At 41.3% G+C, this 18,753-nt stretch overlaps 1 protein-coding gene across 3 annotated transcripts; it reads left to right on the top strand.

The window, feature by feature from the left end:
- The first annotated feature begins 1,852 nt into the window (after positions 1-1,852).
- NABP2 (nucleic acid binding protein 2) lies at positions 1,853-17,266 on the top strand. 3 transcript variants are annotated; one of them, XM_063119818.1, is made up of 8 exons: positions 1,853-1,982; positions 2,309-2,411; positions 4,272-4,376; positions 6,686-6,824; positions 9,446-9,517; positions 12,253-12,334; positions 13,255-13,321; positions 15,381-17,266. In XM_063119818.1, exons 3-8 carry the CDS (start codon positions 4,298-4,300, stop codon positions 15,578-15,580), a joined length of 639 nt encoding a protein of 212 aa, XP_062975888.1. In that variant the 5' UTR covers positions 1,853-1,982; positions 2,309-2,411; positions 4,272-4,297; the 3' UTR covers positions 15,581-17,266. The 3 variants fall into 3 exon arrangements, with proteins under 3 accessions (XP_062975888.1, XP_062975890.1, XP_062975889.1); XM_063119820.1 differs by having other exon boundaries at positions 1,878-1,910; XM_063119819.1 differs by lacking the exon at positions 1,853-1,982 and having other exon boundaries at positions 2,111-2,411.
- Positions 17,267-18,753: the final 1,487 nt, after the last annotated feature.

Raw genomic sequence — 18,753 nt, forward strand, 5'->3', positions numbered from 1 at the left:
TCTTTATATTCCGGGATTGAATCCTTACATTGAAAATAAATGTCAGCCCTGATCCAATTTATACAGCCAGTTTTATGATTTATTTATTCCACACCTTTCCTCTAAGAAGCTAGAGTAGGCGTACATGGTTCCTTCTCCTCCTGTTCCACTGTCACAACAACTCTGTGAAGTAGGTTAGGCTACTCCATTCTTTCTCCTATGCTAGCATTTGCGCACAAAGGCAGACATACACAAAAAGCAGAAATACAGAATGCACAAAACTGAATCCTATTTTGACCTCCCAAGAGTAGCCTTTGAAGCCTGAATAATTAGAGATTACCAGCATTCCTTGTTCTGGGGAAGAAACTGGTTTTTCCAGCTCTTCTATAACCTCTGTTGCAAGTTTCAAAGTTTCTAAAAACTCCCCCCCCCCATTCCTCATCTTCTGCAGAGAGAAAAGATGTGTTCTTGTACATTCTGTTTAAAATTTAGCTCAAACCACTACCTGACTTTGTCATGTCCTGATTGTGCATGTTGCTTCATGTACTGCACAGCTTACAAAGATACCAACTTCATACTATTTCTTAAATGGAAGTCCTTTCCATGAAAGAAATGTATAACATGATGCAGCTCTCAAACTCACATTAATTGTTGTGTCTTTCAAGCATAATTGAAATTTCCCTGAGCTATACAGGATCATGTTATAGCATTACATATGTTGTGGGAACAGCACACAATTTTCATACATCATTTTTATTTTTCCAACAACATCTAAACAAACATCACACATAGTACATACACACACATATAGCAACTACAATTACACTAAAAAACATTTAGGAATGAGGTTAGGATATATTTTTCTTTTTGCCCTCTTCATGCCAGAAATGCGTCTTAATTACCCTTCCACCTAATTTACATACATTAGATTCACAGAATTATGCTTGGGAACAGCACACAATTGTAGATATTTTACCATAGTGAATGTATGCAAACCTTGGCGCCTTTTTTAAAAATGCAAAAGACATGATGGTGAACATGAAGGAAAAAAATAAATCCAAATTAAGAATCTGAAAGATCATGCATCTCACAGGAGATACAGAATTAGGGACATTTTCTATACTATAAGAATAAAGAGTCTTGTGGCATTTTAAAGACTAACAAATTTATTCTGGCATAAGCTTTTGTGGACACTGTCCATTCAATGCATCTTAACCTTTCTATGCTATAGTATTTAATGCAAGGAAGACCATGAATTGTACTACTTTACTTGTTAAATTGTACTACTTTAATTGTTAAAGTAGATTGTTTCCCCTGATTAGAAACCCAAAAGAAGTCATGCAGTGAAGCAATTAATTTAAAATTATTAACTGAATTGCCACAAGTATTGAGCGTACCCACATTTCATCATATTAGGAAAGTTGTGTGAATCAACTGCAAGTGAAATTAGCTAAAACAACTTCAGTGGAAAGAAACACATATAATTTCAGACATGACATGCAGGTTAAGATCCAGGTCAAAGGACTATTATATTAGTTTATTTAAATTCATCTTTGCTATAAGGGTGGCTATGATGCATATGTAGAATGCCAATACTACATGGATATCTCTGATAGTAGTAAAGATTTATTTATTGTAATCATTCATTCATTCATGATTCACTTAACAAACCTGAAAATCGAAGCAATTGGAGCATCCTGTATAAAACAGCTGGAGATTATTCTCAAGAGCAAAGAGCATCACAGCACTCTCTGCTGGCAAATTGAGCATGCATCAGTTGGTGTTACTGTCACTTTAATACTCTAACTGCTTGCAATTGGCTGAAAGATTGGAACATTCCTGCATGTCGAAGGACAGCCTTGTGCCACGATTGGCTGCTCTGGACGCTGCAGGATACTTCCTGGAATGTCTGCAGCCCAACGTTCTTCCAGGTCGGGCTCACTGGAAAAGTGATGGGGGACCCTCTTTTATTCAAAATGTAATTAATAGCCTCGGAATTGATGGTAAGGAGAATGTGGGAGTTCAGTAAGCTCTTTGGTACTTTGGGGATGGTTAAACCAGGCGAGCATGTTGCAGGGCTGGTAGAAACCATGTTCCATAGGAACAAAACTGCATTTACCAAGTTGTTTGATTGTAGTTTTTAACTCATTCTTTCTTAATATTTGTCACGGTACAGCAATTTGCCTTAAGAATAAGCAAATTAGTCTCTGCTTCGTACAGAAAGGAACCCTACAGCAAAAAATAATCACCAGAAGATGCATTTTGCTTGTATTGATCAGAAGTGTGGTTGGACAGGCTAAAATCAAGGGAAGGTATCTTTTTCTTACAGTAGTATATGAACTGTAACCCGAACAAGGATGTTATGCCAGTTGCCTTGAAACCAGTTTTCTACACGTGCTAAAGGAGGATTTTGTGTACAGTGCTCAAAACAGGTAATAATTTTCCATGTGAAACCTGGTAAAACTGGGCTAAGTGCTTTTACAAAATACCAGGATGGGCTAATAATTTGTATGTTAAAAAGGGAGTATTTGTATCCATAGTAATTAGCAGCAGTATTTTAAGCGTGGCTGGAATTTTTGTATGAATGTAGGAAGGACAGTCTTATCACCCTGTAACCATCCTTCTAAGTTCTCAATTAGAATGAGTAAATTGAAGAGCGTAGAAGATTGAACTTTTTCTGCTTTTTCAGTGAGCAACATCAAAATCATGTTAGTAATTTTAAATATGGAACCAGGGAGTGTATGAAAGGGTGTGATCTAGTGTATTTGTTCTAAAATTGCAGTCAGTGGGGGCTTCTGTAATGTAAAGGGTTATCTTGTAGAATCAGGACTAGGTTCTTTTGTGCATAAAATGTAACTTTGCACCAGAGAGAGGGAAAATGGTTAAATGTGGCATGGGTGATCTAGCATTAACCTATTTAAAAAATCCAAATGCTATGAAGAGAGAACCTAAAATCTGAGGCGGGAAGTAAGCAAAGTAGAGAGGGGTTTGTTTACAGATTGGGACAATTGAGGAGTAGTTTGAAATGTTAAATGTCTAAATTACTGAGGCTTCAAAAGCATTGATGAATGCCACTATCCAAATAGCTGCAGGAGTATCCAAAATGACCAAACGAGTGGTACAAAGTGATATCTTTGATTAGATCTTGGTTAGACGTCAGTCCAATTCAAACATTGCAGCCCTTCTGGAAAGGCTGCCAAACACAATTTTCACCTGGTGGCAGCTCCATATGGGGCCCATAAAGTTTACAAGCTATTTACCATGTGCCTCAGTCCAGTTGCATGGAGACTCCCCTCAAGAATGTATGCCCTGTCTGTTCCACACGATATGCAGTTTGTAAAAGTCATGCCTGCATTAGAGTCACAGATACATGGAAATATTTTTCTGCAACTACTACGTGATGTGTGTGTATCATTTGAACTGGTGTATCTCAAGGTTGTTGTTTTTAAAGTCTCCCTCAAGGATGTTTGTCGTAGGTGTGGGTCATGGATGACTAGTCTGCAGCATAGCTGTGGAGGTTTGTGGTGTGCTTGGACAGGAAGGCCTGTGGGCCTGGCTATGGTATAGAGCCAGATCTATAATTTAGCCTGCCTCTCCAGTCCTGGGCTGTTGCCTGCTCCCCATCTCAGTAGACTAGAGACAAATTGCACCAAAGCATAGAAGAAAGAATGCATATGTACCTGAAGCACATACTATTCTGGAACTATCTCATACTTGTTCCAAACTGGTTAACCATCTCTGTTTTAGATACAGGATTTTAGAACAGAAGGTTTGACATATCTGTTGGGCTTCCTCACATTCCATGGGTATTTTTGCAAGTGATTTTCTGTTGACATATGAGTCCACTTTCTAAATTATCAAAATCCAAACTGACACATACCAGATGAAAACTAAAGCAGAAAACATTCTTAGCACTGCTTTTGAAAGTGTTCTATGAATCTGTGCAAGTCTTTGATTTGCAGATTTTTTCCCACTGGTTAGAATAGCCGGAATCCAAACAATGGTAGGTGGACAAAGTAACACAAGACATCTTTCAAGTGATTCATCTTGGATATTTTAGGTCTGGAAACTGATGGTGGGCAGGAGGGAATAGTCTGTACAGTAGAGCCCTTACGTATTTGGTGATTTGGAATCATTGCTTTTATGTCCTTAGTAGAAGAGGGCACCGAATAAAGTTAAAATAACTATGACTATTCAAGGTTAAAATAACAAGATTTATTGTCTATTGCAGTCAGCACCTTTCTTTGTTCTATTTGGTAGTTAAGATTTTTTAAAAAATATTATTTGCTCAGATATTGGAAATTGAAAGCCATTCAACATGACGACAGAAACTTTGGTGAAGGATATTAAACCGGGCTTGAAAAACCTAAATCTTATATTCATTGTGTTGGAAACAGGTGAGTGCTATGTGGGAGAGGAGAAGACGGTTAGCTTGTTTTATTATTATTATTATTATTATTATTATTATTTATTTATTTATATAGCACCATCAATGTACATGGTGCTGTACAGAGTAAAACAGTAAATCGCAAGACCCTGCCGCATAGGCTTACATTCTAATAAAATCATAGTAAAGCAATAAGGAGGGGAAGAGAATGCAAACAAGCACTGGGTAGGGTAAACAGGCACAGGGTAGGGTAGAACTAACAGTATAAAGTCCAAGCAACATCAAGTTTTAAAGGCTTTAGGAAAAAGAAAAGTTTTTAGCTGAGCTTTAAAAGCTGCGATTGAACTTGTGGATCTCAGATGTTCTGGAAGAGCGTTCCAGGCGTAAGGGGCAGCAGAGGAAAATGGACGAAGCCGAGCAAGGGAAGTAGAGACCCTTGGGCAGGCGAGAAACATGGCATCAGAGGAGCGAAGAGCACGAGCGGGGCAATAGTGTGAGATGAGAGAGGAGAGATAGGAAGGAGCTAGACCATGAAAAGCTTTGAAGGTCGACAGGAGAAGTTTATATTGGATTCTGAAGTGAATTGGAAGCCAATGAAGAGATTTCAGCAGTGGAGTAACATGGTCAGAGCGGCGAGCCAGAAAGATGATCTTAGCGGCAGAGTGGTGGACAGAAACCAATGGACTGATGTGAGAAGAAGGAAGGCCAGAGAGAAGAAGGTTGCAGTAGTCCAACCGAGAAATAACCAGTGCATGAACAAGCGTCTTGGCAGAAGAGACAGACAGAGATGGTCGAATCCTGGCAATATTATACAGGAAGAAACGACAGGATTTAGCTACTGCCTCAATATGAGGAATAAAGGAGAGCGATGAGTCAAATATGAAGCCAAGACTGCGAGCTTCCTTGACTGGAGTAAGCGTAACATCATTGACAGTGAGAGAGAATGAAAGATGAGGAGAAGGTTTAGGCGGAAAAACAAGCAATTCAGTCTTTGCCATATTTAGTTTCAGACGACGATGAAGCAGCCAGGCTGAGATATCTGAGAGACATGCCGAGATACGATCGTGAACATCAGGAGAAAGTTCCGGAGATGAAAGATATAATTGTGTATCATCGGCATACAGATGATATTGGAGGCCATGAGATTGAATAAGCTTACCCAAGGGCAGCATGTATAGAGAAAACAACAACGGGCCAAGCACCGAGCCTTGCGGAACCCCTACTGAAAGGGGAAAGGAGGAAGACGAGCTGCCATTAGCCAACACGCTGAAAGAGCAACCCGCTAGATAGGAGGCAAACCAGTTATAGACAGAGCCACAAAATCCAAGGTCATGAAGGGAATCTAAGAGAAGATCATGATCAACCGTGTCAAAGGCTGCATTTAGATCAAGGAGAATAAGAATGGAATAAAGGCCTTTAGACTTGGCAGTAAGAAGATCATTGGTGATCTTAGTAAGGGCTGTTTCAGTGGAATGCAAAGGACGGAATCCGGATTGAAAAGGATCTAGAGCAGAGTTACTAGTAAGAAAGTCAAGACAGCGAGAGTAGACCACACGCTCCAGGATCTTTGAAACAAAAGGCAACAAAGAGACAGGTCGGTAGTTAGACAGAGTTAGCTATCAAGAGTAGGTTTCTTGAGAATGGGAGAGACTGTAGCATGTTTAAAAGCAGAAGGAAATAAGCCAGAGGACAGAGAAAAATTAATAATATGAAGCAAGGAAGGGAGGATAGCAGGTTTTAAAACCCTGAGAGAGCAGTCTGCTTATAGAATTGCCTTTCGTTAGTAATTATAGGTAATAAATAACAAATAAATAAATAAATAGGTTAGATTCTGTGAAATGGAGAAACAGAATCGCTGCCTATCAGGCTGAGTGCAGCTTATAGATAAATTCAGGAATAAAATATCAATCTAGAGTCGATCTCTCTAGAAATAACTAGATTCTACATTTCTAGGCACAGTATTTTTATATGCATTCAGAAAAGTGTTGCATTATCTTGCATACTGTGATGTCAGCTAACTGTTCTGCACCCCATTACATGTCAGAATATTCTCACCTCATTTGTTAGTGTATAATATTGTGATTATATCAGTTGCATATCTGTACTATTTTTGTGTTCCTTTCTTGTTATGCCATATATCTTGGAGGCACAGTTTCTTCTTCCTTTTTCTGTGTATTTCCCCCCACCTCTCTTCTGTGAGTAAAGAGCAGCAGATATCAGTGTTTGCATGGAACGGGGTTGCTTTAGCCCTGTTCTTCTGACATGAAATTAGAAACATCTCTTAGTCACTTTGAATTAACGTGACTGTTCTACCACCAGGCCGGGTGACCAAGACAAAAGACGGCCATGAAGTGCGGACGTGTAAAGTAGCTGACAAAACCGGCAGCATAAACATCTCTGTGTGGGATGACGTTGGGAACTTAATCCAGCCAGGAGATATCATCCGACTCACCAAAGGGTATGGATTATCTCTTCAGTAGGAGTGATGTTGGTGAAGCTGGGGAAATGGATGTTACTTCTGAGGCTATGAGTAAAAGGCCATTTGGAGAAAGGAACTGATGTGGTTGGGCTCACTTCAGGCTACTTGAGGTATATGCTGAAGATCAGTTACTCCTTAATGCACTTTAACACTCTTGAACTCTGTTAGAGAGATTTAAAGGCTGTGATCTTGTACACAATTACTTTGGAGTAAGTCCTATTAAATGCAGTAGACTTGCATAGGATTGGGCAGAAAGGGTGCATTACTTTTCTCTCCCCACCCACTGCAGTTTCACAGTGCTTTGTGTGGAATGTTGAAAAAGGAATGATTTCATATTAATAAAGGTTTTATTTATGCCCCATTTGTTGCCAAGGTACTCGCACAATGAGCAGGGAAGTGATTTTCTTTAAGGGTTGTGTTTTCCCTCTGCAAATGTACAAGTTGTTTTTAATTCAGTCTTCCTTTGGGCCAGGACTGACATAGATATAGAACAAGGCACAGAATTGCATGTCCCTCCCTCTTCAGCTCTCCCTCTTAAGCCCAAATACCCCCTATCCTGCATCATAATGGTTAATGGTTACAGTGGCATCAGTGGTTAATGCTAACCATGGTTCACACCTAGCCAAGGGTTTGATATCTTACCTAAGAGCAAAGCATGCTACATGTTAATGGGGGAATTCTCATGAAAGGGAACATTTGAAATCTAGCAGCCTGCTCCTAATCTCTTAATCATTGTTAAGATGGCAGGCTGTGTTTATATCTGTACCAGCCCTTATGAGTTACATAGGTTGTTGTGTAATGGATTTGCTTCCTATGTGGCAAGCATAGGTACATGTGGGGTGTGTGTGCCTGTAACACATACACACAGAGAGAAAAGACCCACCCTTCACACATTACAAAAATCATTTTTCCCCACACAGGGATTGTCACCCTCTAGTAAGAAGTAATGTACGAAGCTACCCTTCGTTTCAAATGACATACAATACTCTTTCACTCTTTCTGTTGTTTCTGGTTTAGAGCTGTAATACTAAACCAATAACACAATGTTCAGTAGCAGTTGCCAGCTTTAGAGCATTCATTTGCTCCATTCTGAAAATCAAATGCTAGAACAAATAAGAGCGGTGGATTGTGGCCTTTGTGCCCTGCATGCAGGCTTACTGGAAGCATCTGCCTGGCCACTGTTGGAAACAGAGTGCCGGACTAGAGGGATCCACCATAGCAGTCCTTTATGTTCTTCTCAGTGTTGACCTTGGAATGTTTAGAGGCAGAGAGCACATCTGCACAGCAGCTTTAATGCTAAACAGGAAGAACACATAAAGAAGAAGGGACCTTTCTTTCAGTAGAGATACCCAGTCATGCGTACTAGAATACAGGATGCTATATAGTGTGTGCACATGCATGTACATGCATGCACACACATTCGCACACACATGCGCTCACACAGGTATATAAATATAACTAAAGATGTAGATACAATTTGTTGCATTTTTCTCTTGCCCTTCCTTCAAGGAGCTCAGAATTGTTTCAGGTAGGCAAGGGGAGACTAGTGCAAGGTTAACCAGTGAACATCATGGCTAAAACGGGATTTGAATTCCAGTCTCCATAGTCCTAGTCAGACTCTCTGGGCTAAATCCAACACTACGCGAGTGACCTTCTGCTTGTGCATCAGGAGTTTCCTTCCCGTCCTCCTCCCTGCAGCCCCCCAAAATCTGCTCCACGGGGTCCCACAATCCTCTGAAGCAGATTTGGGGTGAGCGTGAGATACTACAGGGGGGAATTAGATCCACCAATGGTGTCCATTCCACTGATGGAAGGATACAATTGGATACAACCATCTAAATCACAGACCTGGTTTGCATGACACACTGGGCTCACTATGGTTTGGTTAACCCCCAATGAACTGCGGCGTGTTCTAGGTGCCATTTTGAATATGTATCCTTCCAATTGCCGTTTTGTGCAAACCTGGCCACCCTGGGTTAACAACCCTTGTATAATCCATGGTGAACCGAGCCACTGTCTTTTGTGTGCTGATATTGGGATCCTTTCTTCTTTTCTTGTCAGGATGACTGGTGGATCAGCAAAGTGCTAGAAGCTCCACTGTGAGTGTATTTTGGGGGTCCTGAGTGCATCTTAAATGTAGTTCTTTTGAACCCCTTTCAAAGGTTTTGGCTAGATGTATCTCTAAGAGACTTTTCCCATGCAGATCTGTGACACAGGATTGTTTTCATAAGTCACCGTTGTATTTAAACATCTTCTGTGGGGAAATGTCAGTACAGAAGTACTACTTCCAAGATAGATGCAAGTATTTCTAGGTCCTGGCAAATGTGTGTCTATTTTGGGAGTATTGCTCCTAGGTAAATAGATACAGGATTGCAGCTGAAGTGTTATTGGTTTCATTAAGATTTTAAAACACCTAACTTCCTTCAGGTGATACCTGTTATTATCCAGAATTGTATAGGAGCTCAGTTGATTTGAACTGGAAGCCAGGTGTGCTAATATGAATAGTACAGGTAGGTAATAGCTTTATGTTCCATGCTTTAAGGCACTCCAAAACAAGAGGGATTTTGTGCTGCTTTTAACCATAGATTTCTCCCCATCAGGTATGCATCTGTTTTCAAAGGCTGCCTGACTCTATACACTGGACGTGGAGGAGACCTGCAGAAAGTTGGAGAGTAAGGCTTGTAGCTTTCTGGAACTGGGGGATGGGTTGGTGGGTTTCTTTCGTTCAGACACGCAGCCAGATTTTTACTAAAGGGTAGTATTATCCAGAGGGTATAACATATCCTGGAATCATGGAAGGTGGCTTCCTTCATTTCCAGAATGAAAGGTACCAGTGACTTCTTTGTGTGGTGATTACTTCATAATAAATATCTAGACTACAAGTTAGCAAATGTACTAAACCTTGAGAAATATGTCTTGCTTAAGATTTCCTGCTCCAAGTCCAAAGCCCAGTTCCTTTTAATTAAGAGCCTTTCTACATGAGGCTTTTATTGTGTGCTCATGATTCCTCACTCATGACAGTTTGCGGGTCCTTTACAAGGTGGCATCCTCCTGCAAAGCCTCTGCAAGCATTATCATGCTGTTTTGTTTTTCCTGATATTTTTCTGAATGGTGTTTTAGAATCCTTGTGCATTTGCGCAATTCCCCTTTACAACAGCAGCACTTAGTGATTGTGTAATGGAACATATAGAAAGGCAGAGACATAAACCCCCCAGAAACAAAATGTGTAAAGGAGCCAATCTTAATCCCACAAAGAATATGGAAGCAGAAGCTCTGGTAAATGTGAGGGTTAAAAAACTCATGTAAAAAGCCCAAACTCTGTGGGATGAATACCCTTTTAAGCTGTAGAATAGACATCTTAAAGGTATCTATTAATTTACAAATCTTTACTTTGTAATCTGAGGTAAATTTCATATCTCCTCTTCTTACAGGTGACTCCTTGTTTTCCCAAAATGTTTCTGTGGGAAAAACCCAAATTAGAGTGTTCCTCAGCTTTTATCTACTACTCTTATAATGACTTGTATAATACTGGCTGGAGTGGTGGTATTTATACTTGGAGCCAGGATCTTCTGTCCCTGCCACCCCCACCCCCACCCGTCTTTAACAGAACTTCACTAGATAAGCTTGCATGATGGTTGCTACCCATCTCTGCAACTATTTCTCCTTTTTAACTCTAGATCACTCTGGCACCATAGTAGCCTGAGTAATCTTGCCTGTTGTCAGGTTTTGATTTTGACAGCTTGAATTCTTCCACCCCTGCAATTATGAAAGTCTGTAGTTCAAAGAATACTGTCAAAGTTTGGGTCTAGTGTTGTCTGGCAAGTTTAGGCCTAAAAGGATCAAACATACTTTTTCAGGGCTGCTGTTCCTGCTGCTACTTAGCGTATGGATACTATGCATCACTGGCCATGTAGTGTCTTTGGCTTTCCCCTGTCACTTACCAGTAGCCATTCTCCATCAGGCTACCTGAATGATTTTCATCCCAGCTGATCATTATAAAAATGTTAAGAACTGGTACCTGAGTTTGCTTTTTCCCCCTCTCTAGTGAACCTTAGGTAGGAAGTAACTAGTCAGAACAGGGTGGAACGTTAATGAGTATGGCTGGGTTACCAGGATGATAGGAGAGAAATCAGGTGACATGGGAGTTAGGTTGGCTTTAGGGTGCAATCCTATGCATGTTTAGACAGAGAAAACTCCTGCAATTCCCAGCATAGCTGGCTGGGGTATGCTGGGGGTTGTAGGGCTTTTTTCTGTCTAAACATGCATAGGATTGCATCCTTGGAAGTTGCATCCGTGGGAAGTTGAAGAAGAGGGCTGGTAACTGAAGAGAGGTTCTGGGAGCTAGAGAGCTGACTTCCCCCCCTGTGAACATAGGAGTTATTTATCCTGCTTTTCTTATACTGGGTTGTTCTTGTATTCCTTGTCCACCCAAAGTATTTTACTCCTTTTATTTGTAAAATAAACCTTATTTCTGTTTTTTTCTGGGCGAAACCTACATTGGCAGGGTTTGAACACCCCCACCCACATGAAATATTAACCTTTAGAGCTCCCTCCCTATCTATTTTTCCCTTTTGTGTCATGTCTTTTAGATTGTAAATCTGGGGGTATCGATTATCTTGGAGTTTTTCTTAACTTGTAAACCTGAGGGTGTGGATTATCTTGGGGTTTTACTTAATTTGTAAACCTGAGGGTGTGGATTATCTTGGAGTTTTTCTTAACTTGTAAACCTGAGGGTGTGGATTATCATAGAATCCTAGAATAGTAGAGTTGGAAGGGGCCTATAAGGCCATCGAGTCCAACCCCCTTGGGGTTTTTCTTAACTTGTTCTGTGAGCCACTCAGGGAGACTTTTCAGCTAGAGTGGGGCTAAAATGCTTTAAGGTGCAATCCTATGCATGTTTAAACAGAAAAAAGTCATACAACTCCCAGCATTCCACAGCCAACATGGCTAGCTGGGGCATGCTGGGAATTGTAGTTTTCCTTCTAAACATGCATAGGAGTGCACCCTAACCTGGTTGAACTCCCATGTCACCTGCATTCTCTCCCACCATCCTAGTAACCAGCCACACTCACTCCCATTCCACCCTGTCCCAACTAGCCGCTCCCCACCTAAGGTTCACTACAAAGGGGGAGGGAAAAGCAAACTCAGGCACCAGGACTTACTGTTTTTATAATGATCAACCAGGATAGAAACCATTTAGGTAGCCTGATGGAATAGCTACTGGTAAGTGACAGCATAATTGGCTGGGGGAATGCTGGGAGTTGTAGGACTTCTTTTCTGTTTAAACATGTATAGCATTGCATCCTTAAATAAATACTAGTGCTGCATACATTGTGGGAGAGAGCAGCATGGGAAGTGATTAGTGGGACGAGAACTGCACATTTATCTGTAATATCTCCTGCCCCAGGTTTTGTATGGTTTACTCAGAAGTGCCAAATTTCAGTGAGCCAAATCCAGAGTATGTTGCCCAGCAGTCACAAAACAAAAATGTGAGTATAAGGATTGCCTGAACTGATGTTGGGGAGTGAAATAAATGTTGAAGGTGGTGTTTGTTAGCGCTGGTATCCATTCTTAACCAAATTACAAGGGGTCTCTGTGCCGTCCTTGACCACAGGAAAATGTGTCACGCCAAGAAAACCCATTTTCCTTCTCCCTCACTTTGGAGTCTTTTAAGAGGTACTTCTTGAATTCTGTTCCTGTTCCCTTGAACACCTATTCCTACTGCATTTCTCCTCTGTAAATTCTCACACTTATCGTATATTTTGTTCCCTGCCCTGAGAAAATTAAGGGTTCAGTGGAGGTGGAGCATTTTACACTGAACCTTGCAGGAACCAGGCCCATAAAGTTGCCAGGTCTACAACCTGAGAAGGCTCCTGTCCCTTTTAAGAGTAGCCCTGCAAGAAGCAATTTCACCCATCACAGTGAGGCGGTGAAGTTGCTTCTTGTAGGCTTTTCCCTTCTATGCAACTCATAAAGGTATAAGGATCCTCTCAGGTTATGGATCTGGGTTGCCTGAATGGATCTAACTCAAGTGTGTGTTATGATGATGGCTGGAAAAGGAGCAACTTCCTTAGCGTGTAGAAGTGGGTGGGCTTCTCTCTCTGAGGTGCTTCCAGACAACAACTTTAAGATCCACCTTGCCTAGATGAATATGGCTATGTAAGAATTATTTTGGGGAGTCTGTACCACTCCTCTGAATGGTCCTGATGCCTTTTGCCCCCTCCATAGCCTTATAACATCATCCTTTGCCTTCTCCATTCCACCACCACCATTGCAGAGTTATCCTAGTTAGATTTGTTTTCAGATAATCTTTGTGAGACTGTCATTGCCCTCTGCCCAAATGGCTGTTGTGTCTGTAAAACCTCAACATCTGTCAGAAAATGTTAGCAGTCTTTGTTTTCTCTTATAGACACAGAATGACAATGCAGCACCAACAGCCTCCCAAACAACACCAGGACCCTCTACGTCATCAGCAGGTAAGCAGCTAGTGACTTTCGCCTCTCTGGGACTACTAAGCAAAAGTGCTTCTCTGACCTGAGTGGACCAGAAATCACCTATGATCTGTTCAATTTGTTCAGCCATGAGCAGGTTTGGAAGATTTGCTACCTTGTTCTGTTGTTTAGCCTGGAAATGGTCAACATCCAACCCGTTATCTGCTCACAGTCTCCAAGGGCAGCAAATTGGATGTGATGATTAAATGTATTTCTGCATTTAATGTGCAGTTTTTAAAAATGCAGTCGTATGAGAGGTAATGATCAGGATCAGAGCAGACAGGGAAGGGGAATTTAATCTTTCTTCTCTAGTTGCAGTCTTGAGGAAAGTTGCTTATTGCTTTGGAGGGGTGAGTGGGAATCCAGAATCATCCTACAGGCCAATCCTAAATGGAATTAGGTATGTCTAACTCTGTATAAGATCAGGATGTTAGATTTCGGACATTTCTAGCTTTTGGACTTCTGGTGATGGCCCTATTTTTTTTTAAAAAAGTGAGTTTCTGTCCCTAATTATTGTAATGATAAGCTTGCAAATGTGATGGCAAAAATTAGCTGTGTCACTGTTTTGTCATCTGAGGGTAACGATTTTCAAATTAGGAGTGTTGTAGGACAGAGATGGCCAAGCTACCTAATTTAGGGTCCCTGTAAATGTTTAATTGTTCCTGTCTAGTGGGTACAGCTTTTCATGCCAGCATAGCACAGTGACAAGACAAGCTGCTCTTCTGCCAACATTCTTTCATCTATTCCAGAGAGCTTTGGCTATTGGGTGGTATAAAAATGTAAAAAATGAATAAATAAAATAGTCAAGGATATAAGGACCCCTGAAGTGGGTGCATCAACATGCTAATTCTATCCTATAAAGTCCTAAATGGATTGCCAGCTTTTGAACTAGCTGCTCTGAGATCTTAATGATATAAGGCAGGATATAAATGTTTTAAATAAATGTAGCCGAGCCTTTAACAGCAGTTTCATTGTCAGGAATTAGCAGGTGGTGATATATCCCCATGCTGTGGGTTTCATGGCCAAGTGGGGACTTAGAATCTGGATCTCCTGAGCCCCAGTCCAACACTCTTAACCTGTGCACCAGGTTATCTGAAGGACCCTTTGGTCCCTTTTGTACGGGCCTAGCTTGTCCCAAAATGTTTCCTGGTGCCTAATGAATCTAAACTCCTTCTCCCAACACCACCATCTCACCCACACAATGGCTGGGTTCACACAACGCAACAACCCATACTTAAGTTTGAGTATAGATTGAGTGTGGGTTGTCACTGTACTGTGGGTTGTTGTATTGTGTAAACCCAGCTCTATTAACAAACCATGGGCCCTGTTCAGAAGTCATCTTAAATCATGGCTTTAACCACGGTGGTTAAGCCAGAAAGCCGGGCCGTGTTCAGAAGACACTTTAAACTATGGCTTTAACCATGGTGAATAAGGCTTTTTGCCTTAGTCGCCATAGTTAAAGTCATCATTTAAGGTGACTTCTGAACACGGCCCAGCTTTCTGGCTTAACCACCATGGTTAAAGCTGTGATTTAAGGTGTCTTCTGAATGGGGCCATGGTTTGTTAACCACAAATTTACAGTTCACAACCCAACAACAAAGCATCACATTTACTGTAATAATCCTATGGCTTTTAAAACAGCATATATCAACAGAAATGTTCTGACCATATCTTTTACTTCAACCTTCCACAAAATAGTTCTTTCTCCAAAAATATATTTTCCTTTTCTATTCTCTGAGGCTCCAGTCCTGTATACACTTATGTGAGAGTAAGTTCCATTGAACTCATTGAGACTTACTTCTGAGTAGACATAGGATTGCATCGTCAATCAAGCAGCATTTATTGCTGGTAACACTGAGTATTCCTCAGTTGATGTGTCCAGCGTTTGATTAAAAATACCACATTTTAAAGCTGTATCAATTCTTGCAGTTTAGAATCTGAACCTTCCATATTGATTTGGGTTTTTAATACATCCCAGAAAGATTACCAGTGGGTTTAATGGCTCATCTCCATGATTTAAATAAGATTTTTCTCTCCCTTTTAGCCACTGACAACCAGAATGGCAATGGGTTGATCACTTCTGGCTCTGGCAGCTCCACCCACCCACCTAGTGTCCCCACCCACCCCACCAGTGGCCGCATCACCAGGAGTCAGCCCAACCACCAGAGTGGGACGTCAGGGACAGGGTCATCCTCCAACCCAGTCAGCAATGGCAAAGAGACACGGCGAAGCAGCAAGAGATAACAGGTGCAGGACTAAGGAGTCCTTTTATATCTCTTCCCTCCACTGCCTGCTGTGTTATCTTTTGCCTCCTGCTGACCAGTTCTTAAGCAGGGGGCCTGATTCTGATGGGAAGAGATGGATATCATGCTGGAGTAGAGACTATGAAACCAACTTATGTTTAGCTGCTGAAATGTACTTTTAACATGCAATGCTGGGTGAGGGATATCGTGTTTGTTGTGTTTATACTGATATTCTGGGTCAAACTTGTTCTTTTCAGGATTCCCCATATAAGTATATTACTCTCACACTTTGCAGGAAATTAACATGATTGCCATACCATCTTTTTGCCTGATAGTGTTTCATTCGTATCCTTAACCTTCCAAGATAATAAGCTCCTGCACTATGGGCATGTGTCCTTGAATTTAGCTCATTTGTAAGTCTCTAAAATTCTTAATGCTATTTACTGTGGACTCATGGTGAAGAGTATTAAGCTAACATGGACTGAGTGGTTTTAGAATTGTGGACTAAAAGATGGGCTCTTCGCTTTCATGGGATATCTTGTATAGGGAAGGTGTAGCTAGGGAAACAAATAGAATTTATGCCACTTTTTCCAAGCCAAATTATTAGTCTGAGTAACTCTTCCAGAAATGGCCAATAAGATGGCACTGTTGTTTTCCCAAAGATATTCTTAATTGATATTATATCTTACAGCAAACTGTAGATTGGTTTCTGTCGATGCGATGATGATGTTAGGTTAGAAGTGCAGCAAAATTGACAAGAAAAACATTCTTTTTAAAACACCAGCTTTTAATTGTTATGAAAAACAAACATTTTGTGTGTGTGTGTGTTTTAAATGGATTATTGTGTTGAAATCTTGAAATAGATCTGAGTTTTTATTCTAGAGGGCTTCAGTGTAGCTGGTGGTGGTGGAGGTTGGCAGTGATGGGCATTTTTCAGCCAGTGCTGCTGTTTCAGTTCTCACAAGGCCCAGCTAGGTCAGAAGTGATGCAGATTTATCTCTGAACTGCTTAAGCTGTGTATGATAAGAAAGCTACCCAAATCCTTGAGACATTACAGGAGTCTTATAAAGTATTCTCAGTTCATATACTCCATTTGCTTCAATGGATATACCTTCCCATCTCATAAAACTTTAAGGGGCCTTCCTAGGCCAAAGTTGCCCAAGAGTCCACAGAAAGCTATAGATGGTCCTGGTCTCAAGTTAACTGAAGGAACATGAGCAGTCTGCATCACAAATGGATATAAGAAGTTCTCAAAGGAGGATAGGGTGACATTTTAACACTAAAAGGTTTGCCAAGGTTCACACTATTTCTTGAAAAACAATAAAATGTTAAACCTCTTGCATTTTTGTATTTGTGGCTTAATGGCCATCGCCAAACTATATTTTAAAATATTTTGAAGTGCTCTTTTATCTAGTTATTGGATCCTAGCCTCCTTTTATTCCTTGGTCTCTCTGTTCTCCACTCGGGAATAATTTGCTTGAATTACTGAAGTTCCCCCCCACCCTAAGGAATGTCACTGTTGTCTAATCTGATGTGGCTATTTGAATGTACTATCCATGAATGTTTTGGGAATAAATATTTTAATTCTCCTCTTATCCTGTGAACATCTCAGAGTAAATATACCATTCCAAAGAACTATGAATGTGTTAATGTTTGCCTACAAACCTAGGACAACCAAAATAATTGTGGAAGTAACAATAGTTGAATAAATCTTGTCACCTGACATATGACCGCTCTCTTGAGACAACCTCAAGGCCAGGTGACATGAGTTACATGCGCCATCTCTGTGCCAGTTTCCACATAGTCCCTGTTAGCATCACGGAAAGTGTCTGCTGGTGACACCTCAGTTCTCTTCTCACAGTTTAAGAGAGTCCTCTGTGGTTGTATTGCAGAAGCCATGCAACCCCAACATATCGAGTTGGTGTTGCTTGCACAAATGGAATTACATGTAGTAACCTATGGCTGCGAGAGCTGGACCATAAGGAAAGCTGAGCGAAGGAAGGTAGATGCTTTTGAACTGTGGTGTTGGAGGAAAATTCTGAGAGTGCCTTGGACTGCAAGAAGATCAAACGAGTCCATACTCCAGGAAATAAAGCCAGACTGCTCACTTGAGGGAATAGTATTAAAGGCAAAACTGAAGTACTTTGGCCACATAGTGAGAAGACAGGACACCCTGGAGAAGAGGCTGATGCTAGGGAAAGTGGAAGGCAAAAGGAAGAGGGGCCGACCAAGGGCAAGATGGATGGATGATATTCTGGAGGTGACAGACTTGACCTTGGGGGAGCTACGGGTGGCAACGGCCAACAGAAAGCTCTGGCGTGGGCTGGTCCATGAAGTCACGAAGAGTCAGAAACGAATGAACGAATAAACAACCTTGGAGAAAGGAAAGTTGTGAAAAAGTATACATCTGTTGATGTTCTGTTGGTGAGTTTGGAAAGTCATGATCTTTTTATTATTATTATTATTGGAAAGGCAGGATATAAGCTTACCAATATATATAAAAAATGAGCAGATGCAAGTTGAGAAAGGGGAAATAAAATAGATAAAAGGGGCACTTGCCCATAAGACAATTGAGAAATCCAGGACTTCAGCATAATTGTGACTGGACATCTGGTTCTTCCTTTTTTTTTGGCAGGGGCAACCTAGCTAAGTCAAGAATTCATGTTCTTTTCATCCTGTGCAAGATGTATTTAAATTTGGGTGTGTTTAAATTGCTCTCAAACACTTTACACATTAGGAAAGGAGAAATAAACTGTAGTAGTTTGTGTATAACAGCCTATATGTTGCGTTTCTGTGTGGGCAGAGAGGAGGGGGGCTGAGAGTGCCAAGCCACAGTAAGTTATGACAACTCTGCTTCGTCCACTTGTAGACAGCCACGTTGTGCTCAGTCCAACCGAGATGGGTGGAGCTCTTAAATCATACCGGAAAGCCGGGGCTGTCTATCGCTCTTTGTACCTCTATGGGATGAGGGTGTCGGTGCTAAAGAAGGCGGAGCCACGCCTCCTAAGGAGTTAGTCACGCCCACTGCTGCTCTTCGGCCTGCTGCGATTCTAGCCACGCCTCTGGCAGGTTTGCCGCGCTGTTCGCCACGCGAGCCGGGGGGCCTTTGAGGGGTCCTTCCGCTACGCTAAGTCGTCCTGTCAGCGCCTGCTTTTAAGAGACGCCTGTTCTGGG

This window comes from Elgaria multicarinata, chromosome 3 (genome assembly GCF_023053635.1).
Source record: "Elgaria multicarinata webbii isolate HBS135686 ecotype San Diego chromosome 3, rElgMul1.1.pri, whole genome shotgun sequence".
Classification (NCBI taxonomy): Eukaryota; Metazoa; Chordata; class Lepidosauria; order Squamata; family Anguidae; genus Elgaria; species Elgaria multicarinata.

Bases quoted from the DNA above. Each gene is read 5' to 3' on its own strand.
- NABP2 (XM_063119818.1), top strand. From the start codon at position 4,298: ATGACGACAGAAACTTTGGTGAAGGATATTAAACCGGGCTTGAAAAAC. The intron at 6,825-9,445 runs GTATGGATTATC...TCTCCCCATCAG, and splicing joins ATCATCCGACTCACCAAAGG to GTATGCATCTGTTTTCAAAG. The intron at 12,335-13,254 runs GTGAGTATAAGG...TTTCTCTTATAG, and splicing joins AGCAGTCACAAAACAAAAAT to ACACAGAATGACAATGCAGC.